This window comes from Cotesia glomerata, linkage group LG1 (assembly GCF_020080835.1).
Source record: "Cotesia glomerata isolate CgM1 linkage group LG1, MPM_Cglom_v2.3, whole genome shotgun sequence".
Lineage (NCBI taxonomy): Eukaryota > Metazoa > Arthropoda > Insecta > Hymenoptera > Braconidae > Cotesia > Cotesia glomerata.
In genome coordinates this window covers 1,699,866-1,726,410 of record NC_058158.1, presented here as the reverse complement: position 1 = coordinate 1,726,410, position 26,545 = coordinate 1,699,866, and the positions used below count along the sequence as shown (strand labels likewise).

Below are 26,545 nucleotides of genomic sequence, written 5' to 3'. Positions count from 1 at the left end.
AATAATTTTAGCACACAAAGTATCAGTGGAATTTTTTCAATTTAAATTTTATTTCTTCTAAATTTAATAAATTGCAATTCTTGTGAGAGAATTTTTGAATTTTTTTTAACAAACTTGTTAAAAAAAATTACTTTTAAAAAATTGCAATTTTTAATTTTGTAAATTTCTACGTCAATTTTTTAAAAATTATTTTTGCCATAATTTATTTAAAAAAAAAAATTCTAAAAATTATTAAATATCTGCTAAATATATTTTCATATTTTTATGACATTAAATTTAGCAGTCACTTGAGAATTTTTTAATTTTTTTTAACAAACAATTTTGTTCAAAAAAATTACTTTTAAAAAATTGCATTTTTTAAAATTTCTACATGTCAATTTTGAAAAAATTTTTTTTTGCCATAATTTATTAAAAAAAAAATTATTAAATATCTGCTAAATTTATTTTCATGTTCTTATGACATTAAAGTTAGTAATTTTTTAATTTTTTTTAACAGACTTGTTAAAAAAAATGAGGAAAAAAATAGCATTTTTTATTTTTTAAAATTTCTACATGTCAATTTTAAAAAATTTTTTTTGCCATAATTTATTAAAAAACAAATTCTAAAAATTATTAAATATCTGTTAAATTTATTTTCATATTTTTATGACATTAAATTTAACAGCCAGAGAATTTTTTAATTCTTTTTAACAAACAAATTTGTTAAAAAAAATTACTTTTAAAAAATTGCAATTTTTATTTTTTAAAATTTCTGTCAATTTAAAAAAATTCTAAAAATTTTCACTTCAAATTTTTATAAATTTTTACAAGTGGAATTTTTTAATTAAATTTTTTATAATAATTTAATTGCTCTAAAATTCTAAAAAAATTTCTGTCAACTTTAGTGTCATAATTAATTATAAAAAAAAATGATTAAATATCTGCTGAATTTATTTCCATGCACTTTAAATATTTAACCTAGTATAAAATATCTGCAACTTAATGTGTCGTAATAATAATAAAAAAAAAAAACCAATAAAGATAAAACAAAGAATTAAAAACCCATTAATAACAAATGTTACCAAAAAAATTAGTAACTAAGTAAACAAGCACAATTATAGATAACAATAATTAAAAATAAATACATTAATAAAATAATTTATTTATTTATTCTTTGACACATTTTTCATCTGATTGCAGTTCTTCAACATTGAAACTCTCCGAAGGCATGAGCTTGACGCGTTCATTGGACTTCTGGCGCATCAAAATAAATGGCAATTCCGCGCAGAGTTCTCCCCCGAGAGCCCCCAAGTACAGCTTGACCTTGACAGCATAAGAAACGATGATCCCAAAAGAATCCCTGACATCAGGAGTGGTAATAAGAGTGCTGGAAGCCAGCTCATCTTCTTCTCGCTTGAGTCTCCCATCAAGCGCAATTCCCCTTCTGTGTTTATTATTCTCCAACTCTGGCTTCAAATAGATCACCTTCTGCAGAGTGGACCCAGGACTGATCGGGCAGCCGTCTTGCATCTCAATAGCATCAATCACAGTTCTAAACTGGCCATTTTGGAAGATGACCACATCAATGCCCTGCTGGACCAGAGCTTTGATCTTCTTAACAACCTTATTGCTGTTATTTCTGACGCAAATATTGACAGCGATGCTCTCACCGTGGTGGTAAATCTGCTTATCAAGAGTCACTTCTAGCTCAAGCTCTCCCGGGCTTAGTAAGAAGTCTTTTCTCACTACAGTGCAAGGCTGACGTCCTTGTTTAGTAGGTGCGAATTGAACTTTTCTTATACCCAAACAAATAGTACTTCTCTTATGATTTACATCAGTTTCATTTTCCCCAGCAAATATTTTGACGTAATAACTGACACCACAAGGCTCTCCGGACTCTCCAGCTCCCTGCTGGAGAGTCACGCTTGCTGGAGAACACTGTGGGAATGTAAAATTAAATGCTACTGCGTTAGGTCCCAATTTTTTAATCAACCTTTCTTGCAATTTTGTCAAATTAACATTAGATTTTTTTTCAGCAGCTGGGTAAAGTTCTTCTGAAGCCATGAATAAATTCTTCTGGAAATTCAGGCCCATTACTTCGTCTTCTTCGCGGCCGTACCGAAAACTACACACCAGCTGGCCCCATATCCGGCGACCGCTGTTCACGTAGTCCTGGTCGACCAACAAAACGCCGTCTATCGGCTCAGTTCCTGATAGGTAATCGATAAAGTCACGTTTGCCTAAATACAGCGCGAGTTTGCCGTTGGGTGAGCACTTTTTGAATACTTTAAAGTTAACAACCATTTTTATATTATAAATTCTAGCAACCAAACTTACTAACTGAACCCGGTGGTAGTAATCACGGTCTTTTATATTCTTCACAGCCCCCAGTCATGACCCTGTATTTATATGATAACTTTGCTGTTGTAGGGATTCTTAATCCACTCAACAGCGCGTATAAGATTATTTTTTACGTCGCTGATCTTCCTATTTGAATATAAATATCTATACTTTAAGTTACAGGGTACTTAACAGTGACGTGAAAAATAATCGGGTATATTAAATACACTTAGTATATGCATTTTATATTTTAAAAGGTTTATTATGAGTAAACAATTAGACACTAGAAATACACTGAGGAACTTCTCAGAGGAACGGAATAAAACTGTAGTAAAAGCTCTGATTATATTGCGATCAAGTACTGCAATGAACTACCTTATGACCGTAAAATTTGGATGTTAGCAAAAAGTCAATTAGAAATGGATAATACAGTTTAATATATAACTAGCAACCTTGTAACTATGTGACTTCCGGGACTTGTGAAATATAAATAAATAGAATTTTGATTTATTAAATAATGACTTTTGTTAAATTGCACTGTATTTTGTTAAATATTGACGTTTTTAAGGATATAAGCTCATCTTAATGTTACAAACATCAAGAGCTTTCATTTGAGTACCCACATGCATTTTTATATATTTTTCATATATACATATATGTAAATATATAAATATATGAAAAATTGATGTGGGTATTCAAATGAAAGGTCTCGATGAGTGTAACATCGGGACGAGCTTATATCTTTAAAAATGTCGATAGATCACGAAATACAAGGTCATTTCTTAATTATTGATATTTTTACAGATATAAGCTCATCCCGATGCTACACTCATCAAGAGCTTTCATTTGAATACCCACAAGCATTTTGATATATTTTTCATATATACATATATGGACACTGTTATGCATTAATATTGTTAAGATGCTATGGAAATCCCTATGCAACACACTATTGTGGAGTCCATATATAAGAATCCTATAAAATATATGAAAAATTGATGTGGGTACTCAAATGAAAGGTCTTAATAAGTGTAACATCGGGATGAGTTTATTTCTTTAAAAATGTTAATAGTTCACGAGATACAAGGTCATTTCTTAATTATTGATATTTTTAAAGATATAAGCTCATATTGATGTTACACTCATTAAGAGCTTTCATTTGAGTACCCACATGCATTTTGATATATTTATATATATAATATATATAAATATATGAAAAAATGATGTGGGTACTCAAATGAAAGGTCTTAATAAGTGTCACATCGGGATGAGTTTATTTCTTTAAAAATGTTTAGTTCACGAGATACAAGGTCATTTCTTAATTATTGATATTTTTAAAGATATAAGCTCATATTGGTGTTACACTCATTAAGAGCTTTCATTTGAGTACCCACATGCATTTTGATATATTTTTCATATATTTATATATATATAATATATATAAATATATGAAAAAATGATGTGGGTACTCAAATGAAAAGTCTTGATGAATGTAACATCGGGATGAGCTTATATCTTTAAAAATGTCAATATTTCACAAGATACAAGGTAATTTCTCAATTATGTATCTAGAGACTGAGTATTTTCAAATGCAGCCTAAATACTTATCATACTAAATTAACTATCAGTGAGAGTTATATGAAACCTTGAAAAGGCACAAATTCAAATCAAGACCTTTGCAATAACACTAAATTTCGCTAAAAAAACCAATTTTATCATATGACTATCCTGAACACAAAATTTTTCTTATTTTCTTAATAGTATAGATGTAAAACATCTCTATAGGACAGATATTAATGCGTATATTAATTCTTTTTTGTTATATATTCGGTATATCTATTTCTTTTTCTGGTAAATAAATTATAATGTTATGTTCTTAATTAAATTAAATTTAGTATTATGCTGAAAAAAATAATTTTTAATGACAAAATATACATACGAGTACAACTATGTATTGTCTATTATTTTTTTTTGTTTACTAGGTGGTGAGTCACTTTCAATTATTGGACTATCAATTGCCTGATTGTCTTCTTGCTCGTTCATTGATTTCTTCGAACGCTTGTTTTGGTTCTTTAATCTCTTGGCTGTTGTCTCATTTGAGTTGATCCTTAAAAAGATTATAAATAAATTAATAACAGTATTGAATAATTGAAAGAATGCAAAAGGAATATATAAAAAAAAAAAAAAAAAAAAAAAAAAAAATAGTAACTTACATGGTAGTGGATTTAGTGCCGGGTCCCCAGTAAGACGTGGGATTCAATTGAAACCTCGTCATGTGTTTCTGACGTGACATTGGATTCGCTGAAGGATGTAAATCAAATGAAACGTCAGCTGTTGTTGGTTCTGCGGATAGGATTGCCAAGGCTGCACTATTTTTGTCCAGTCTATCACGTTTTGCCGGATGGATCTGTCCATTTATATATTATAATTTATCAGTCATTATAAATTATGGTTACTTTTATAAAATATATAGTTTTTTATTATTAGATAAATTTAATTTTTGTAATTGTCAATAATAAATTAGACAAACCTTCTCCCAAGCGCGTACTATGTCCCATATCACTTCCATTGGCGCGTCAGTTTTTATCGATAATTTATGTGCATGTGATATCGATACTTTGTAACCAGCATTTAGTATCGCTGATCGAAATTTAATCATCGAGGGTGTGTCGCATCTTACTATAGACATCTGAAATGTCAATTAAGTAATTAATATTTATCATTTCAATTACCCGAGGTTTTTTTTTTTACTTATCAATTCAGTAGTTAATTTTACCAATTAATTATGATACTCAGCAAACATCTGACAATTTTTTTAATAAATTAATTATAAAAAAAATTTTTTTTTTAGTTTCTAGATTCAGAATTTTTTTATTAATATTTCTTTGTAATGTTATTAAAAAATTAAAAAAATTGACGGTGTCATTATTAATTATATTATTTAATTTTAATAACAAATTAATTATAAAAAAATTTTTTTTTTAATTCTAGATTCAAAATTATTTTATAATTTTATTGTTTTAAAAATTAAAAAAATTGAGAGTATTATTATTAATTATATAAATTAATTTTAAACTTACTAATCTATCCAGCACATAATAAAGCGGTGTTTCTAATTCTTCATCAACAACATTCAAAACTCCTTCAAGTCTCTTGACAGTTCCAAGTTCGGCATGATTTTCATCAATGGAATTTAAAAGCCTTGAAACAAAGAGCTTATCATGCAAGGGTCCAATCCAAATGGGACCACCCATCTAAAAATTTACAAAATAATTAGAAAACTAGCAACCTTGCAGTCACTACGTGACTGCCGTGACTTGTGATCTTAATATACTTTTTTAAATATTGGCTTTTTTAAAGATATAAGCTCATTCTGATGTTACACTCATCAAGAGCTTTAATTTGAGTACCCACATCAATTTTTCATATATATATATATATATATATATATATATATATATATATATTTATATTTATAAATATATGAAAAATTGATGTGGATACTCAAATTAAAGGTCTCGATGAGTGTAACATCGGAATGAGCTTATATCTTTAAAAATGTCAATAATTAAGAAATGACGCTGTATCTTGTCACCTAATGGATGTTATTGAAGATGTAAGTTCACCTTGATGTTACACTCATCGAGATCTTTTATTCGAGTACCCACATGATTTTTTTGATATATTTTATATATGATATATATTTTTCATATATGCATATATAAAATATATGAAAAATTGATGTGGGTACTCAAATTAAAGGTCTCGATGAATGTAACATCAGGATGAGCTTATATCTTCAAAAATGTCATTAGTTGGCAAGATAGCAAAGTCAATTCTTAATTATTGACATTTATAAAGATATAAGCTCATCCCGATGTAACACTCATCAAGAGCTTTCATTTGAATACCCACATGCATTTTGATATATTTTTCATATATACATATATATAATATATAAAATATATGAAAAATTGATGTGGGTACTCAAATGAAAGGTCTCGATGAGTGTAACATCAGGATGAGCTTATATCTTCAAAAATATCATTAGTTACCGAAATAACAATGTTAGTTCTTAATTATTGACATTTTTTTAGATATAAGCTCATTTCGATGTTACACTCATCGAGACCTTTCATTTGAGTACCCACAAAAATTTTCCTTATTCTCTTAATAATGTAGATTATAAACTGATAAGATAAAAAAAAAAAAGCGTACATGATGTTTATGATTGCAGTGCTTGCACAATTGACCAACGGGTGGAGACTGAGGTAGTTTATGAGCCTTATGAACTCTGATACCAAGTGGTCCTAGTGTCATAGTCTCACAGCCAGTGCACTGGTAAACCATTCCCAGCTTGGTGGTATTGTCTTTGCACTTTTTCTGGCTAGTAAAAACGCGGACGAATACTCTGATGTAAAAATCAACGCTGACAGAAAGCAGAGGCTCGATGTAACGACCGTAGCGGCCAGCATGAGCGGCGATGTGTTGCAATAATATTCTTAAGGCCTATAAATTCATCAATCATTGATCATTAATCATCAGCGAGTATTTAAATAAATGTAGGGTAAATATTCTTACTAATTCGTGACAAGCTTTGGACTTTAGCGAGGTAGCTCCATATTTAACGTAACAGGTCTCTGGAGAATTACCGGCAAGTACAGCCATATCTGTTGCTGTAATTAGTAACAGGCCACCATTGCTTACAGACTGGACCGCGCTGTCCAAGAATATCGATGGACATCCATAAGGATCTAGATCAATAGCGTCGAACCGTGTTTGTCTTGATTGGTACATCAGCATTCTACAGAACAATTATTTTTAAATTAGTAGAGGTATTTATTATAAAGATTGATTGAAGATGAGATTATTACGTAGCGTCTTGTTGGCTAGCTGTTACTAAATGCTCTACTTTATTGTGTATTATGTTTTTTTTAATACTTTCAGCGGCTTTGGCTGATATATCATTCGCTATTATTTGTTTCAAGTAGGGAACTTCTTTTGCGTAGCGAATGCTTCGTAATCCAGTCGCTGATAATGCTTCCAATACTGATATTCCATTCTACAATAATAATAATTGATATTAATCATTATACAAATTTATTTTTAATAAAAATTTCTAAATATTATTCTTTTAATTTTATACAATTAATTTATTTTAAAAATTTTTATATTTAATTTTTTTTTATAAATCCATTCTGAAATTTAAGAAAATTAATTTAGCAGATATTTAATAATTTTTAGAACTATTTTTAACAAATAAATTATGGCAAAAAAAATCAGAAAAAAAATTGACATGTAGAAATTTTAAAAAATAAAAAATGCAATTTTTTTGAAATAATTTAATTGTTAAATAAAATTAAAAATTTGTCAAGTGACAGCTAACTTTAATGAAAAATAAGTTAGCCGACATTTAAAAATTAAAAAAATTTTTTTATTGAAAAAATGACTACAAAAAAGAAGAAAAAAAAATTGTCATTTGTTAAAAACTTTAAAAACCGTAAGTGCAATTTTTTAAAAATATTTTTTTGTTTTAATTTAATTATTAAAAAAAATCGAAAAATCAAAAATGTCGGCTAACTTTAGTATCATCTAACTTTAATGTCATAAATTTTGTTATTTTTATTAAAAATCAATTGATGAACAAAAATATTTTTTTTTTAAAACTTACACTTGTAATTAAAAAAATTTTTAAATGTCAAATTTTATTATTAAAAATTTATTGACCGACATTAGAAATTTTTTTAGAATTTTATGGCTATTAAATTATTATAAAAAATTCCACATGTAAAAATTAATATGACATTAAAATTAGCTATCACGACAAATTTTTAATTTTATTTAACATTTAAATTAATTATAAAAAATTGAATTTTTAATATTTTTAAATTTCAATTTTTTTTTCTTATTTATTTTTGCAGTAATTTATCTGTTCACAAAAGTTCTAAAAATTATTATAATAAAAATTACAAGTGAAAATTTTTAGAAGCATTTTTTTATTGTAATTGTTTTGTTAAAAAAATTTTTTAAATTGACAGCTGGTGGCTAACTTCAGGATTATAAAAATTTTTCTCAATAATTGAGTTGTAATAAAAATTGACAGATGCTTGTTAATTTCAGTATGACAAATGGCAACTGAATAATTAAAATAACAAATTACCCCAACAATTAATTTTAACAATCTACAATAAAGAAAAATGATTCTTTTTTTTTTAAATTAAATAAATTAATAATTTAAAAAACTGATCAGCTGTTTTATTATTATCTAATAATTAATTATTAAACTTACCTCAGTTTTATCTCCAGGTTTCATGTCAACACTATCACCATCTCTTTTCTCCGCTCCATCTTTATTATCACCAGCTTTCTTGCAATTTTCCTCATACTTATCCTTAGCAAACAAACTCAGCACTGCAATGCTGTCAGAATATTACAAAATTAAAAATAATTTCTTAAAATAAAAAAACAATAATAAAAATCACAACACACCTGAGATCGCGGTTAAACTCCTGCACGGGATTGTAAAAAACATTAGTCTCCTCGACCAGAATCTCGGCTTTTCCTTCGTTGACTTTTCCTCCAGACACTTTAATAGAATTTTCCATTTTTTCTCAATTTTAAAAACTCATCTTCAAAAACTAGATTTAAAACTCACAACGTGGAGAATTTTAGGTTAAGAATACTCAACAGTGAAATCACCAGCTGTCACATGACATGACATGACCCGCCATCTCTCCGCCAATCGTGTCACGTGACAACCGCGCAATCTTATTGGTCAGCTTGTAATTTACGACCAATCATTTTTATTTAACTGTTACCGCTTTTGTGCCCCATATGACGTTTACTTAGCAAAAACTTTTTGCAGCAAATAATTGCATAAAAAATAAACAAATTAATTATTTCTTCTCAATTTAATTTTTTAATTTATGTTTTCTTAGGTAAAAAAAATAATTTTTAACATTTGTATTTTTTTATGTGAGTAATTTATTATTTATTTAAATATTCACTTATATATTATATATGTATCATACTGAAGTTAGCCGTCAGCTGTCAATTTTAAAAATTTTTTTAACGGATCGATTACAATAAAAAAATGCTTGTAATTTTTATTAATTTTCATGAAAATTAATTTAGCAGATATTTGATAATTTAACAAATAAATTATGGCAAAAAAATAAGAAAAAAAATTGACACGTAGAAATTTTAAAAAATTAAAAATGCAATTTTTTTAAAATAATTTTTTGGAACAAATTTATTTTTTAGAAAAAAACTAAAAAATAATCAAGTGACTGCTAACTTTAATATCATTCATTTTCACACTTGGATTTTTTTTAATAAAATTTTTTTATAATAATTAAATTATTATAAAATTCTAAAAAAATTTTTAATGTCTGTCAACTTCAGTGTCATAAATGATACTGAAGTTAGCCGTCAGCTGTCAATTTTAAAAATTGTTTTAACGGATCAATTACAATAAAAAAATGCTTGTAATTTTTATTAATTTTCATGAAAATTAATTTAGCAGATATTTGATAATTTAACAAATAAATTATGGCAAAAAAAATAAGAAAAAAAATTGACACGTAGAAATTTTAAAAAATTAAAAATGCAATTTTTTAAAAATAATTTTTTGGAACAAATTTATTTTTTAGAAAAAAACTAAAAAATAATCAAGTGACTGCTAACTTTAATATCATTCATTTTCACACTTGGATTTTTTTTAATAAAATTTTTTTTATAATAATTAAATTATTATAAAATTCTAAAAAAATTTTTAATGTCTGTCAACTTCAGTGTCATAAATGATACTGAAGTTAGCCGTCAGCTGTCAATTTTAAAAATTTTCTTAAATCAATTACAGTAAAAATATGCTCTTAAAATTTTCACTTATAATTTTTATGAATTTTCACATGTGAAATTTTTTAATAATTAAATTGCTATAGAATTCTAATAAAATTTTTAATCTCTGTCAACTTCAGTGTCATATATATAATATAGGTGTGTACTTTGAAGCATATTGAATTTGGGAGCTCTTCTATTTACCGCCGTTTTCGAAATTCTTCAAGTCTCTACGATATATTTTTAGAGAAGACATTCTGAGTGTAATAAAACAAAAACCCGAGACTGAGACAAGACACAGGAGGGCACGTAAAGAAAATAAAACAAAAAATATAATAACTTTGGTTTGTATGTATGTAATATAATAAGAAAGGGTGGTTGCGAACGCGAGACCCGAACCAGACAACATTCTTGCCAGAAATCAACATAAGCTTGCGCCATTTCAATATTATTCCCATAACTGCTCGCATATTCACCAAGTGTTCTTACTAAACTTCCAATATTATTTTTTATAGTCTTCTTTAATTATAATTAACAATAACAATAACAATTTATTTATTTTTGCCGTGAAGAAAAGTTAACAGAATGGTTTTAACATTTAAAATCTTTGACACCATAAATGTCGTGGTAATATTTATTATCACCACATATTTGCAACTTTTGTGTCACTCGGTGAGTAATTGTTACTTTTGTATTCATAAATTTATTCATAAGTTGTATTGTATATTTTAGATTGTAGATTATGTATGGAGACCATTCCATTGCACCCGTTTGCATTATTCCAAAAATAACTTCTATAAGCGGATACTTTGATTTAATATTTATTATTAAATAAAATATTTCAGGAGCTCAATCACTCGTTAAATTTGCAAGTGCAAAATACATCTGCTGATAATTCAACGGCGATTCATAGCTTCGTCAAACCTGGGGACCTGAAAAAAATCTACAGACATCAAAGGCAGAATGTTAAAGTCAGGAAAAGAATTACTGCCGGTAATTATAGAAATTGGAGTAAATGGTCGCCTTGTACTAAATCATGTACAACCCAGCGTCAGAGGTAATTATCATAAAATTTTCTTATTTTTGTTTTTTTATTTTTCTTTAAAAATAAATATTTATGTTTGTATTTATTATGCTAAACAGATGGTGTAGAGAGCCAGGCACTTGTGAACGTGATGTTATAAGAGAAATCGCTTACTGTTATGTAAAAGGAAGTTTTTGTCAAAAGTGGATTTACCGAAAAGTCCGGAAAGGATTTAAGAAGTATCCAGACGCTGGTATTTTGTTTTTTAAACTATAAAATTATTTATAAGGGGGTCAACTTCAATTGGGCCATAATTAGGTGAAAAATTAAAATTTTCAAATTTTTATTTATTCTGCTTGTTTTTACGGTGAATTTATGATAAAAATGTCGTGAAAAAAAAAAAAATAAAGATTTCGATAACTTTTTGCCTTAAAAAGTGGGAAAAAATTTTGGCTCATGTTTTTGGATAAAATTTATATTTTATCTTTTTTTGATATATTTTTTATGAAAAGTATATAAAAAAAAATGAACAATTTTAAAAAAAAGTTGATTATGACAATTTTTTTTTAAATTTATAAATTTTTTTTAAAATTTGTTAAAATTGAGATAATCAATTTTTTTTTCTAAATTGTTTATTTTTTTATGTATTTTTCAAAAAAAATTTATCAATAAAATCAAATAAAAATTTCGCTCAAAAAAATGAAAATCAAAATGGTTGACTCCATTTTTGACCGTAATTAGGTGAAAAATTAACATTTTCAAATTTTTTTTATTCTGCTTGTTTTTACGAAGCATTTATGATGAAAAATGTCGTGAAAAAAAAAAAAATAAAGATTTCGATAGCTTTTTTCTCGTTAAAAGTTGGAAAAAATTTTGGCGCTCATGTTTTTGGATAAAATTTCTATTTTGATGTTTTAGATATATTTTTTTGAAGTACATAAAAAAACAAAAAATTAAAAAAAAAAGTTGAATATCATAATTTTTTAAAAAAATTATAAATTTTTTAAAAAATTAAAAAATTTGTAGAATTTCATAAAATTGTGATCAATTTTTTTTAAAATTGGTCCTTTTTTTATTTATTTAAAAAAAAATTTATCAATAAAATCAAATAAAAATTTCGTTTAAAAAAATGAAAATTAAAATTGTTGACTCCACTTGTAAATGTTTACCTAAAAAAAAATTTACTCAATCAGTTTGGTGTAAATTAATAATTAAATTTTTTTATGAAATTTAAAGCAGTCACTTGACAATTTTTTAATTCTATTTAACAAATTTTTTCCGGAAAATTATATTAAAAAAATTGTATTTTTAATTTTTTTAAATTTCTAAATGTCAATTTATTTTTTTCATAATTTATTTGTTAAAAAAATTCTAAAATATCGTCTAAATAAATTTTAATAATTATTTAAAGTTTCATAATTTTAAGTATCTTCAATTCAAAAGTTTATAAATCATTTTAACTTTGAAATTTTTATTGAGATTACGTGGTGTAAATTTATAAAATAAATATTTTTTTTATGAGTGTAGAATCTTGCGTAAGAGTTACACCATGAGTATTTAAAATATTACAAATAATTTACACTATACTTAGTGTAATAAATTTTTTATTGCACAGTCTTCCGAGTAATGGATGAAACATAACACAATATAAACAGTTAATTTTCTAAATCCTTGCAGGAACAGTGACTAATGATCTATTAGATGAGTTGCAATCAAACGCTAACAAAATAAATAATTACAATTACAATTATAATAACTACGATGATAATAATTGGAAATGCGGGGTTACTGAACAAGAGAAGCAAAGCAAGTTATCATATTTATTGAGGATAATTGGTGGACATCCGGCAGTAGCTGGGAATTGGCCTTGGCAAGTCGCAATCCTTAATCGATATCGGGTACTAACAGAAACCAGTCATACAATAAAATTATTTATTATTATTGTTATTATTATTACCGTGAAACAAAATTACTTCAGGAGGCCTTCTGCGGTGGGACATTGGTGTCTCCAAAGTGGGTGCTTACCGCAGCGCACTGCATCCGCAAGCACATCTACGTGCGGCTTGGAGAGCACGATTTAACGGTGAAAGAAGGAACGGAGCTGGAGTTTATAATAGACTCGTCTTTATCTGTGAAAATCCATCCCGACTACGACACAGATACGGTTGACAATGATGTAGCGCTTATAAGTTTGCCTTACTCATTAAATCCATCATCTTCGCGCGGGATCGCTTGCCTGCCGTCGCCTAATCAGCCGCTTCCTGTTAATCAGCTCTGCACAATTATCGGCTGGGGAAAATCTAAGACAACAGACAACTTCGGGACCGAGGTTCTCCACGAAGCGCGTGTTAGTATTAAAATTAATTTATAATGTACTAACAACCTTGCAGTCACTATGTGATTGCCATCACGTGAACTATAATTAAATAAAATTTTTCTTTAATAAATAATGACTTTTGTTAAATTGCACTGTACTTCGTTAACTATTGACTTTTTTTAAGATATAAGCTCATCCTGATGTTACACTAATCAAGAGCTTTCGTTTGAGTACCCACATGCATTTTTGATATATTTTTTATATATACATATAAATATATGAAAAATTGATGTGGGTATTCAAATGAAAGGTCTTGATGAGTGGAACATCGGGTTGAGCTTATAGCTTTAAAAATATCAATAGTTTTAAGGTCAGTTTTTAATTGTTGATATTTTTTAAGATATAAGTTCATCCTGATGTTACACTCACCAAGAGCTTTTATTTGAGTACCCACATGCATTTTTAATATATTTTTCATATATACATATATATAATATCTATAAATATATGTAATATATATAAATATATGAAAAATTGATGTGGGTACTCAAATAAAAGGTCTCGATGAGTGTAACATCGGGATGAGCTTATATCTTTAAAATATATATTCTATCTCTAGATACATAATTAATAAATAACCTTGTATCTTGTGAAATATTGACATTTTTGAAGGTGTAAGCTCACCCCGATGTTACACTCATCAAGAGCCTTCATTTGAGTACCCACTTACATTTTTGATATATTTTTCAAATATACATGTATATAATATAATAAATATATAAAATATATGAAAAATTGGTGTGGGTATTCAAATGAAAGGTCTTGATGAATGTAATGTCGGATTGAGCTTATATCTTTAAAAATGTCAATAATTTACAAGATTCAAGGTCAGTATTTAATTATTGATATTTTTTAAGATATAAGCTCAATCCGACATTACACTCATCAAGAGCTTTCATTTGAGTACCCACATGCATTTTTGATAAATTTTTCATATATACTTGTATGAAATATATATAAATATATGAAAAATTGATGTGGGTACTCAAATGAAAGGTCTCAATGAGTGTAATATCAAGATGAGCTTATATCTTCAAAAATATATATTCTATCTCTAGATACACAATTAATAAATGACCTTGTATCTTGTGAAATATTGACATTTTTTAAGATATAAGCTCACCCCGATGTTATAGTCATCAAGAGCTTTCATTTAAGTACCCACATGTACTTTGATATATTTTTCATATATACATATATATATATATATATAATATATATAAATATATAAAATATATGAAAAATTGATGTGGGTATTCAAATAAAAGGTCTTGATGAGTGTAACATCAAGATGAGCTTATATCTGTAAAAATGTCAGTACTATATAAGATCCAAGGTAATTTCTTAATTATTGATATTTTTAAAGACTGGATATAATATGTCTAGATAAGACTATCCTGGATACAAACTTTTTCTTATTCTCTTAATAATATAGATAATTTACAATCTGCAATTTAAAGAAGAGAAAAATTCTCACATTAATTTGTAGGCTGTAATTATTTAACTAGTAGGAAAAAAAAGACATGGTTAAACAGGCAATTATTATTGTAATGTGTGTACTTAGAGCTGATTAAAATTTTAGATACCCATTGTCTCGTCGGAGGCGTGCAGAAACATGTATGAAGACTACAAAATTACCAATAATATGTTTTGCGCGGGGTACCACCGCGGCAGAATGGACTCTTGCGCCGGCGACAGCGGGGGACCGCTTTTGTGCCGAGATCCCAGTAGGCCTAATCATCCTTGGACCATTTTCGGCATCACGAGTTTCGGTGAAGGCTGCGGCAAACGCGGTAAATTTGGTATTTATGCCAAATTGACAAACTACATCAACTGGATTGCTACTGTCATGAAGGATTCTTCTTAACATAGTCAATAACAGAATCCAGTCTTTCTTAATCAATAGCTCCATCGTCCATGGTATTTATTATTCATTTTATTTTATTTTATTTTATTCAAAATTCACAGTGACAGCGTCGTTAAGTGTGACATATGTATTAGGTCAAAATTGTGACATACAAAAAGAATTTAAAGAAAATAAAAAAAAAATTAATAATTAATGACCTAGATGCTTACAATTAGCTGAACGGAATAAAAATATCTGCGACTTAATTCTATATATTATTTAAAAACCAAGATTAAACTTATGATAAATGAATTTTAAATTTGAAGGATAAAAAATTAATCAAAACGAAACGACGCACGGTATATTGAAATTAAAAAAAAAAAAAAAGTATTTAAAATAAATAACGTGCAGCTCAATTGAATTTACATTTTGAAAAGTCCATCTCTGGATGCTGTTGCATAAACCTAAAATAGAAAGTTCAAATTTTATTGGCATTAATAATTGTTTGTGTTGTGTTTGTGCCTCGTTTGTGTTTATGTATATTATTATCTAAGAGTACATACTTTTTAATGACATCTTGCTTCTTCTGTTCGTCAGATGTCGGCAATCCAAGCTCCTTTTGCCGCTGATCGTACATCATCTTCTCAACAAGACCGCGAGTCTCTCCATCAAGATCCGAGAGTTTGCTCGGCTCTGGATTTACCTTCTTGGTACTTATTTCCGGATCTGATGTGACAATATGTGACCACCACTGCATTTTATTGACCTTTAAACCAAAGATCCAAGTCAAATTTATTTTAATATACATATACTAGCAACCTTGCAGTCACTATGTGACTGCCGTGGCTTGTTAACTATAAATAAATAAAATTTTGCTTTATAAAATGACTTTTGTTAAATTGCACTGTACTTTTTTAACAATTGATGTTTTTAAAGATATAAGCTCATCCTGATGTTACACTCATCAAGACCTTTCATTTGAGTACCCACATGCATTTTTATATATTTTTCATATATACATACATATATAATATATAATTTAAAAATATAAGCTCATCCTGGTGTTACACTAATCAAGAGCTTTCATTTGAGTACCCACATGCATTTTTGATATATTTTTCATATATACATATATGGAATATATATAAATATATGTAATATATAAATATATGAAAAATTGATGTGGGTACTTAAATGAAAGGTCTCGATGAGTGTAACATTGGGATGAGCTTATATCTCTAAAATATATATTCTATCTCTAGATACATAATTAAGAAATTACTTTTTATCTTTTGAAATGTTGACATTTTTAAAGATATAAGCTCATTCCGATGTTACACTCATCAAGACCTTTCATTTGAGTACCCACATCAATTTTTCATATATTTGATATATTTATATATATTATATATATATGTATATATGAGAAATATATCAAAAATGCATGTGGGTACTCAAATGAAAGGTCTCGATGAGTGTAACATCGAAATGAGTTTATATCTTTAAAATATATATTATGTATATGTATATATGAAAAATATATCAAAAATGCAAGTGGGTACTCAAATGAAAGCTCTTGATGAGTGTAACATCGGGATGAGCTCATATCTTTAAAAATGTCAATAGTTCACAAGATTCAAGGTCATTTCTTAATTATGGCCACAAAATTTTACTTATTCTCTTAATAATACAATTTATTTAATTATTACACCATAAAAATCAATAATAATAGTAATATTTAATGCTTAACTATAAATTTTACTATCATTATAATAATTATTTTAATTTTAATTTATATAATTATTAATTATTTATACCTTTTCCAAGTTTATGAGCAAAGTTTTGCCATCCTCAATAACCCAAGTGGAATCCTCAAGCTTAACTTCATGCGGAAAATCGCCGTCTATAATTGGTGGATGACCTTTAATACCGCAGGTAAGATGTTTTTTAGTAATTACGACTTTGACATCTTTGGGCCTGGCGACAAAGCTGACCTTAAGTGGCACTCTTACCTAGATTTAAGTAACAACCACAGAAAAAATAAATTACCATTAATAACTGAGTGGTAATAAATTAAAGTATCGCTACAAAAAATACAATAATAAATATTATTAATCATAGTATAAATGACTTACAATATTTCGTTTAAAAATATCATGTCTTGTCAATTTTAATAATAAATAAATAAATATTAACTTTATTTCAGGGAATGGTGAAATGACCCTGAAAGACCGAGTGAAAAAAATCTGTTAAAAAAACATAATGATAATAACAATAATGATAATAGTATTAAATAAATTACATACGATATTATAGAAAATGCTGCACGTGTGAGTTTATGGTTTGATGCATTCTTAGGAGTTAACACACGGTATGTATTGTCTTAGACATTGATTTGTGTCCATGATGACGACATCTGCTGCTTCTGCAGCAGTACTTACGTTAACGCGCTGTCATTGAATCATAAAAAGGGCCAAGGGTAATATAAGAAACATGTGCGTATTAAGGATAACTTGAAAGCATTTAAACATACATTGCTTCTTTTTGCATACATTTATACCCCGTACTCGCAATTTACATACGTATGAATAAATAATTTATATGCATGTATCATAAAAAAATTGAGCGTAAGATAAAAAATAACTCGCTAGTAAAGAGAATAATTCTCTACGTGCTTTTCTTTGTCAGCGAATTATTTAAATACGTCAAAATCACGTCTCGCAACATGTCTCACGTCGACTTGTGAGTAAAGTACATTTAAATAATAAATAATCATGACTAAGTGTACAGTAGATTATTTTACAGTTACATTTTATATTATGTACCATTACTTAACAACCGAGAACACTCGGATCAGCTTTTAGTCTTTAAGTAACAGTCAATATAATGAAATAAAAAATATTCTTGATGATATCTTTATAAGAACTTATTACGACAAAAATATTTTATTTTATTACTGGCAACCTTGCAGTCACTATGTGACTGCTGTGATTTGTAAATTATAAATAAATAAAATTTTACTTTATTAAATAATTACTTTTGTTAAATTGCACTGTATTTGATATTTTTGAAGATATAAGCTCATCTTGATATTACATTCGTAGAGACCTTTCATTTGAGTAGCCACATCAATTTTTCATATATTTCATATATTTATTTATATTATATATATGTATATATGAAAAATATATCAAAAATTCATGTGGGTACTCAAATGAAAGCTCTTGATGAGTGTAACATCAAAATGAACTTATATCTTTAAAACCATCAATATTTAAGAAAATACAGTGCAATTTAACAAAAGTAATTATTTAATAAAGTAAAATTTTATTTATTTATAATTTACAAATCACAGCAGTCACATAGTGACGGCAAGGTTGCCAGTAATAAAATAAAATATTTTTGTCGTAATAAGCTCTTATAAAGATATCATCAAGAATATTTTTTATTTTATTATATTGACTGTTACTTAAAGACTAAAAGCTGATCCGAGTGTTCTCGGTTAAATATTGATGGTTTTAAAGATATAAGCTCATCTTGCTCATGTTATACTCGTCAAGAGCTTTCATTTGAGTACCCACATCAATTTTTGATATATTTTTCATATATACATATATATAATATGTATAAATATATAAAATATATGAAAAGTTGATGTGGGTACTTAAATGAAAGGTCTTGATGAGTGTAACATTGGAATCAGCTTATATCTTTAAAAATGTCAATACTTCTCAAAATACAAGGTCATTTCTTAATTATTGATATTTTTAAAGATATAAGCTCACCTTCATATAAAGCTCATCAACAGCTTTCATTTGAGTACCCACATCAATTTTTGATATATTTTTCATATATACATATATATAATATATATAAATATATAAAATATATGAAAAGTTGATGTGGGTACTTAAATGAAAGGTCTTGATGAGTGTAACATTGGAATCAGCTTATATCTTTAAAAATGTCAATACTTCTCAAAATACAAGGTCATTTCTTAATTATTGATATTTTTAAATATATAAGCTCATCTTCATATAAAGCTCATCAACAGCTTTCATTTGAGTACCCACATGCATTTCTATATATTTTTCATATATTCATATATATAATATATATAAATATATAAAATATATGAAAAATTGATGTGGGTACTTAAATGAAAGGTCTTGATGAGTGTAACATCAGGATGAGCTTATATCTTTAAAAATGTCAGGAGTAGAAAAAATACAAGGTCATTTCTTAATTATTGACATTTTTAAAGACATAAGCTCATCCTGATGTTACACTCATCAAGAGCTTTTATTTGAGTACCCACATGCATTTTCATATATTTTTCATATATACATATATATATAATATATATAAATATATGAAAAATTGATGTGGGTACTCAAATGAAAGGTCTTGATGAGTGTAACATCGGGATGAGCTTATATCTTTAAAAATGTCAATAATTTACAAGATACAAGGTTATTTCTTAATTATGTATCTAGAGACAAAGTATTTTTGAATGCAGCCTAAATACTTATCATAACAAATTAACTATCGGTGAGAATTATATGAAACCTTAAAAAGGCACAAATTTAAATCAAGACCTTTGCAATGACATTTAATTTCACTAAAAAAACCGATTTTATCATGACTATCTCGGATAAAAAATTTTTTTTACTCTCTTAATAATATAGATTATGATATAATTTATGTAATTTTATTTTTAGTGTAATGTAATCTTGAGTGACCAAGGCAGGACAATTATGACGCCGATCGCTACCAGTTACGCTGAAGATGACGCCGGTGATGATTAATTTATTTAAAAATAAAATATTCCTCACGAAGAGTCCGATGGAAATAGAATGTGTTTTTTTTTTATTCTTGTGAAGATAAACAGATCCGAAATTCCATGTGAATTACGTCGGAATTAACGTTCACGTTATATGAGAGATGGACCGGTTCATTATATTATAATGATTATTCTTTTGAAGCAAAGAAGTGGAAGTAAAATCAAAAATCGGCGCCAGTCTGCCATCACTATCACGGCAAAACCGTGTACAGGTCAAAGAACGACCTTGCTTTTCCCCTGTCTCTGGTTATACTGAGTCGCCAGAGAGATACACGACGGCCGCGGACAATTTTTAATGTCCTTGTCATCTGTTTCTTTCACGCACCAACGAGCCCGCATTATCCATCTCATCCTTTCTCATCCCTCAGGTATTTTTATTTTATAAAAATAAAAATCTGTTAAATTATTTAAATAATTTATTCCGAGTAGAGCGCTGGAGTAAAATTAATGCTAATAAAATCTAACAGGTATATATGTATAGTATAGTTGACTAGATTTAACGGTGGACAATCTAGACAATAGTGCCTGGAGTTTTTAAAAAATACCACTGTACGGCTATTATTTATACAAACGTTAAATTACCTCTATGTATATATATGTATTGAGGAATGCTACAAGCCAAGAGTTACACTACGAGTTTTATATGTTTTTTTTATATTTTTTACGCTCCTGCGGTGCGATTAACCTCCTTTTAGCTGTGACGTCAGATTTTGATAGTTATTTGTGAAACACCCACATAGCACTCCTAGTGTACCTTTGCTCTATTGAAATGAATGCACATTTTAAATTTATTGCACAGAAAAAAAAATTTCTTGACTGGAGAACAAAATTCTTGGCTCAAGACAATTTTCGGCTGCCTGAAGGAAGACCGAAGTTATGTTGGCCGAAGTAAAAATTTTTCTTTAAATTCTATTCTTGATAGAAGTAATTTTTTCTTAATCCAAATTATCATAAATACTTGATACAATAAATTTTTATATTTGATCAAGATTTTTAGATACATTAGGGAAGCAGCGCCACCTACTGCTGAGAAAAAAATTTTCTTACCTTGAGAAAATTTTTCTCTTGAATATTTGATACCCATTTTATATTATTTTACCGTGCAATTATGCATATTGAATGAAAAAAATGATGAAATATTATTTGATCTTCCTATTTGATATGTTAATCAATAAAAATATTAATGAAAATTTACTTCTATCTTTATATTTAATTTTTTGGAGCGAGAGAGAAATTTTCTCAAGATAAGAAAATTAATTTCTATCAAGAACTAAATTTTTTGGAGCAAGAGGCTGAATTTTCTCAAAACAACAAGATTTTCTTGACTTAAATAAATTTTCTTAGGTCAAGATATGTATTTTTAAAGCAAGAGAGTTAATTTTGTTGGAATAAGTGAAATTTCTTGTCAAAAAAAAAAATTTTTTTGCTCAAGAAAATAATTAGGAAGAAAAAATATTTTCTTGGCTCAAGAACATTGTCGGGTGCCTGAAAGGAGACCAAAGTTGCGTTGGCTAAAGAAAATTTTTCTTTAAATTCTATTCTTGATAGAAGTAATTTTTTCTTAATCCAAATTATCATAAATACTTGATACAATAAATTTTTATATTTGATCAAGATTTTTAGATACATTAGGGAAGCAGCGCCACCTACTGCTGAGAAAAAAATTTTCTTACCTTGAGAAAATTTTTCTCTTGAATATTTGATACCCATTTTATATTATTTTACCGTGCAATTATGCATATTGAATGAAAAAAATGATGAAATATTATTTGATCTTCCTATTTGATATGTTAATCAATAAAAATATTAATGAAAATTTACTTCTATCTTTATATTTAATTTTTTGGAGCGAGAGAGAAATTTTCTCAAGATAAGAAAATTAATTTCTATCAAGAACTAAATTTTTTGGAGCAAGAGGCTGAATTTTCTCAAAACAACAAGATTTTCTTGACTTAAATAAATTTTCTTAGGTCAAGATATGTATTTTTAAAGCAAGAGAGTTAATTTTGTTGGAATAAGTGAAATTTCTTGTCAAAAAAAAAAATTTTTTTGCTCAAGAAAATAATTAGGAAGAAAAATATTTTCTTGGCTCAAGAACATTGTCGGGTGCCTGAAAGGAGACCAAAGTTGCGTTGGCTAAAGAAAAATTTTCTTTAAATTCTATTCTTGATAGAAGTAATTTTTCTTAATCCAAATTATCATAAATACTTGATACAATAAATTTTTATATTTGATCAATATTTTTAGATACATTAGGGAAGCAGCGCCACCTACTGCTGAGAAAAAAATTTTCTTACCTTGAGAAAATTTTTCTCTTGAATATTTGATACCCATTTTATATTATTTTACCGTACAATTATGCATATTGAATGAAAAAATGATGAAATATTATTTGATCTTCCTATTTGATATGTTAATCAATAAAAATATTAATGAAAATTTACTTCTATCTTTATATTTAATTTTTTGGAGCGAGAGAGAAATTTTCTCAAGATAAGAAAATTAATTTCTATCAAGAACTAAATTTTTTGGAGCAAGAGGCTGAATTTTCTCAAAACAACAAGATTTTCTTGACTTAAATAAATTTTCTTAGGTCAAGATATGTATTTTTAAAGCAAGAGAGTTAATTTTGTTGGAATAAGTGAAATTTCTTGTCAAAAAAAAAAATTTTTTTGCTCAAGAAAATAATTAGGAAGAAAAATATTTTCTTGGCTCAAGAACATTGTCGGGTGCCTGAAAGGAGACCAAAGTTGCGTTGGCTAAAGAAAAATTTTCTTTAAATTCTATTCTGGATAGAAGTAATTTTTTCTTAATTCAAATTATCATAAATACTTGATACAATAAATTTTTATATTTGATCAAGATTTTTAGACACTTTAGGGAAGCAGCGCCACCTACTTCAGCTGAGAAAAAAATTTTCTCACCTTGAGAAAATTTTTCTCTTGAATATTTGATACCCAATTTATATTATTGTAGCGTGCAATTATACATATTGAATGAAAGAAAAATGATTCAATATTATTTAATCTTCCCATTTAAAATTTTAATCAACAAAAATATTAATGAAAATTTACTTCTATCTTTATATTTAATTTTTTGGAGCAAGAGGCTGAATTTTCTCAAAACAACAAGATTTTCTTGGATCAAGATACGTATTTCTTAAAGCAAGAGAATAATTTTGTTGAAATAAGTGAAATATCTTGTCAAAAAAATTTCTTTTTGCTCAAGAAAATAATTATGAAGAAAAATATTTTCTTGGCTCAAAACCTTTTTTTCTACAACAAAAATAACTTATTTAAAAAACAATAAATAATTTAAAAGCTACTTATGCTAATGGCAACTTAATATTCAACAAAACAGAAAATTAGGAACTAGATTGTAAGCAGAGTTAAGGACGCTCAATTAAATAGCCTCTCGCGTCAAGTACACATTTCTTATTGCCTTTTACTTTTAGTCTGTATATATAGTTAGCTTGTAGCTACACGAGATCGTTGTCTCGATTCGTTTGCTCAATGTTTCAATAAATAATTTAAGCTTAAAAAATAATAACAAAACAAAATATATATTTAACACAAGCTATTTAATTTTTTTCTGTTCTATTCTCTGTACGTTAAACTTTTTAGCCTTGAGTGAAAATAAAATAATAAAACATGTAATGTTACAAATTAGAACGTACCCGTATAAAGATAAACGTTTTATAGTCTCATTATCGGTTTAGTAAAAATTTCATCACTTTATAATTTATATTTGTCATATATTAATATGGTTTAACTCATCAGTGGAGTTGATGCGCAAGTTGCGCCATCCCCGCATCCACATCATTAGACATAACACCAAACGGCAGATGCTCAGTTGAGTTAGAGTTAGACAACGGAACAAATAAAAGTTAAGGACTCGGCTAATACTACCCGTTAGATATTATTTCTTATAAAAGTAGATCCTGATGCTTTCGTAATTTTTTCTCGGGCAGCATCAGGTCACCCCACCAGTTTCAGCTGGATAGATTTCTTTTATCGGTTCAGATCCTGGTTGAGTATGCTCTACAAGGTCGCCTCATTCGTCTTTGTATTATTATATATGCCACCTAACGACACAATAAGAGCTCGATCTATCAATACGGTTATTAAATCCGTGGATTAGTTTTAGGTAGATTTTGTTAGAAATCTAACTATTGCATTAGTCCTTATGGTGGAATTTTCACCTGATTTTGCTATCATATGTCATAATTAGTCAAATAAGCTCCAAAAACACCATTGGTTAAAAAATTTATAAATGCATGTATATACAGAGTGTCCCAAAAGTAACGGACGCCATTGTAGCATCTGATAAACAAAATAATTTTGAGACGAAAAGTCTTTAGCCATTTTTTAATCAGACTCATAGGTAATTAATTATTAATTAAAATAACGTCCTTTTATGCGTTAAAGAGAGAGCACTAGTGCGTTCCAACACTGATAGAAGGATTTGTTTATAGTTAAAATATTTGTTAATATTTAACAAATCATTTATTAGAGACCACTTTTTAGTCCTTAACAAATATTTCTTAGTATTTAAAAAGATTTATTAATATTTAATAAATGAATATCTGATTTATTAAATACAAACAAATCATTTTAAATACTAAGAAATATTTGTTTGATACTAAAAATGGTCTCTAATAAATGATTTGTTAACTATTAACAAATATTTTTAATACAAATAAATCCTTCTATCAGTGAACTGAAGACGCTTGCACGTGTGAATGTGTAAGTAAATATGTGTGACTACGTTAGCTATAGAAACTAGTTAGTCATACAGTTAGTTGTGTCTTTGTTTGGCTCATACTTTACTGGATACTGGCGCTCTCTCTCTCTCTCTAACAAATAAAGAGACGTTATTTTTAATTAATAATTAATTATCTATGCGGTTCAAGTAGTTAGGCCCAAAAAGCAAAAATTCAAGAAATCTCCCAAACTCCGTATAGAAGTAGTTAAATATATAATACACACGCTGTTAAAATTTAGAGACAATTTACCACGTCTAACCGAAGATAATTGCAATTGAAAATGACATTTTAACACAGGTGGTATGGGAAAAGAAAGAGAAAACCGCGAGTTTTATTATTTTTGTATTGAAGAAATTTTAAGGATTTCACGAAAAACTAACATTACTTAGATTAATACATGTATAGTTACCCTACAAAATTCTGGAATTCCCTACCACATAGTTTTTGAGAAATCATTGATAAACTAGTAAAGTAAACAAATAAAGTCATGCGTGGAAGTAAGTGAGCAATAGCCCGTAAGAGAGGCAACACTAGCGCGTGACGAAGACAACAGTAGCATAAACTATAGGTTGAGAAAGAACTACCGTAATTGAAAAATGGCTAAGGACTTTTCGTCTCAGAATTATTAACTTCCCGCTAAGAAAATCGACGATTTTCAAAAATTTTCAAAAATTTTCAAAAATTGGGAAGTTATTGTTTTCACCCCGTTTTACGAAAATCGAGTTTTCATCGAATCTCGACGTTTTGAGGTCCTAGGAAGCTTCCCTGACTATTCCCGCGATGGTGTCTGTATGTCTGTATGTATGTATGCGCGCGTGTGTGTGTGTGTGTGTGTGTGTGGATGTAAACCTCTCATAGTTTTTGAACGGCTTGACCGATTTCATCGCGGTTGGTGCCATTCAAAAGGGCTTGACTGAACTTAGATTTTGAATATACTTTGGAACTATTCAGACCGATAGATTTTGAGAAATCGCAAAAAAAGTACAAAAAAAAATTTTTGCAAATGGGGTTTTTTTGGAATAACTTTTAAACGGCTTTACCGATCGATTCCAAAAACTAATCAGCTCTTAAGATCAAAAAACCACGTCGATCGCCGCCAGTCCGTTCAAAATCGGTTGATTCGTTCGTGAGTTATCGTTGACGAAAGAAAATCGAAAAAAGTGTTTTTTCGGAATGATTCCGAAATTATTCGTTCTATCAATTTAAACTTGAAGATTCTTCATGAAGCTTAAAAAACTGCGTCGAATGCCACCAACCGCGTAAAAATCGGTTCATTCATTCAAAAGTTATTGCGATTTGAAAATTCAAAAAATAGTGTTTTATCAAACTTTTGAGCTCGAAAGCATAAAAAAGCTATTTTTTGGAGCTCGGAGAGCTCAAAATAACACAAATTGTATTTATAAGCTTGAAAAGCTCAAAAACGTCATAAGTCCAATTTCAAGCGTTTAGATACAAGATTGGCGGGAAGTTGCAGGGATGGCCTTCAGAGTCAACCGTTTTCCTAATTTTTTTTTTCATCAGATGCTACAATG

General features: G+C 27.9%; 5 protein-coding genes across 8 annotated transcripts in view; 2 read left to right on the top strand and 3 right to left on the bottom strand.

The window, feature by feature from the left end:
• The window catches only part of LOC123275095 (probable tRNA (guanine(26)-N(2))-dimethyltransferase), a 25,335-nt gene extending 16,296 nt beyond the window's left edge, over nt 1-9,039 (bottom strand). Inside the window, exons 1-9 of the mRNA XM_044743016.1 lie at nt 8,809-9,039; nt 8,609-8,738; nt 7,194-7,381; nt 6,901-7,123; nt 6,538-6,828; nt 5,400-5,573; nt 4,850-5,008; nt 4,533-4,726; nt 4,259-4,426 (exon numbers count right to left, since the gene is read on the bottom strand). Coding sequence (XP_044598951.1) covers nt 4,267-4,426; nt 4,533-4,726; nt 4,850-5,008; nt 5,400-5,573; nt 6,538-6,828; nt 6,901-7,123; nt 7,194-7,381; nt 8,609-8,738; nt 8,809-8,924 — 1,635 coding nt within the window. The 5' untranslated portion in view covers nt 8,925-9,039 and the 3' untranslated portion in view covers nt 4,259-4,266. The remainder of the gene's footprint in view (nt 1-4,258; nt 4,427-4,532; nt 4,727-4,849; nt 5,009-5,399; nt 5,574-6,537; nt 6,829-6,900; nt 7,124-7,193; nt 7,382-8,608; nt 8,739-8,808) is intronic.
• LOC123275100 (phosrestin-2) lies at nt 1,122-2,370 on the bottom strand. Its single transcript, XM_044743023.1, has one exon. It carries the CDS (start codon nt 2,281-2,283, stop codon nt 1,147-1,149), a length of 1,137 nt encoding a protein of 378 aa, XP_044598958.1. The 5' UTR covers nt 2,284-2,370; the 3' UTR covers nt 1,122-1,146.
• Nucleotides 7,067-15,776, top strand: LOC123275097 (trypsin-3-like). 3 transcript variants are annotated; one of them, XM_044743018.1, is made up of 7 exons: nt 7,067-7,154; nt 10,743-10,830; nt 11,004-11,215; nt 11,302-11,435; nt 12,860-13,080; nt 13,161-13,529; nt 15,142-15,776. In XM_044743018.1, the coding sequence occupies exons 2-7, from the start codon at nt 10,744-10,746 to the stop codon at nt 15,424-15,426; spliced, it is 1,308 nt and encodes a 435-aa protein (XP_044598953.1). In that variant the 5' UTR covers nt 7,067-7,154; nt 10,743; the 3' UTR covers nt 15,427-15,776. The 3 variants fall into 3 exon arrangements, with proteins under 3 accessions (XP_044598953.1, XP_044598954.1, XP_044598952.1); XM_044743019.1 differs by lacking the exon at nt 7,067-7,154 and adding an exon at nt 10,308-10,502; XM_044743017.1 differs by lacking the exon at nt 7,067-7,154 and having other exon boundaries at nt 10,520-10,830.
• Nucleotides 15,451-26,545, bottom strand: part of LOC123275102 (nuclear migration protein nudC) — a 23,932-nt gene continuing 12,837 nt past the window's right edge. Inside the window, exons 5-7 of the mRNA XM_044743025.1 lie at nt 17,223-17,417; nt 15,969-16,171; nt 15,451-15,869 (exon numbers count right to left, since the gene is read on the bottom strand). Of these exons, the coding sequence (XP_044598960.1) occupies nt 15,818-15,869; nt 15,969-16,171; nt 17,223-17,417 (450 nt within the window). The 3' untranslated portion in view covers nt 15,451-15,817. The remainder of the gene's footprint in view (nt 15,870-15,968; nt 16,172-17,222; nt 17,418-26,545) is intronic.
• The window catches only part of LOC123275107, a 19,490-nt gene continuing 10,443 nt past the window's right edge, over nt 17,499-26,545 (top strand). The window contains exon 1 of one of the 2 annotated variants that reach the window (XM_044743030.1): nt 17,499-17,517. Coding sequence is in view for 1 of the 2 variants with exons in the window: in XM_044743029.1 (XP_044598964.1) it covers nt 20,544-20,616 (73 nt within the window). In the remaining variant the exon portion in view is untranslated. Of the gene's footprint in view, nt 17,518-20,271; nt 20,617-26,545 lie in introns of those variants that run through there. The other variant, XM_044743029.1, reaches the window with a different exon arrangement.

Excerpts from the sequence above, each read along its gene's own strand:
- LOC123275100 (XM_044743023.1), bottom strand. The coding sequence starts at position 2,283 with ATGGTTGTTAACTTTAAAGTATTCAAAAAGTGCTCACCCAACGGCAAA.
- LOC123275097 (XM_044743018.1), top strand. The coding sequence starts at position 10,744 with ATGGTTTTAACATTTAAAATCTTTGACACCATAAATGTCGTGGTAATA. Across the intron at positions 13,081-13,160 it reads CAATCCTTAATCGATATCGG|GAGGCCTTCTGCGGTGGGAC; the intron begins GTACTAACAGAA and ends AAATTACTTCAG. Across the intron at positions 13,530-15,141 it reads AGGTTCTCCACGAAGCGCGT|ATACCCATTGTCTCGTCGGA; the intron begins GTTAGTATTAAA and ends TTAAAATTTTAG.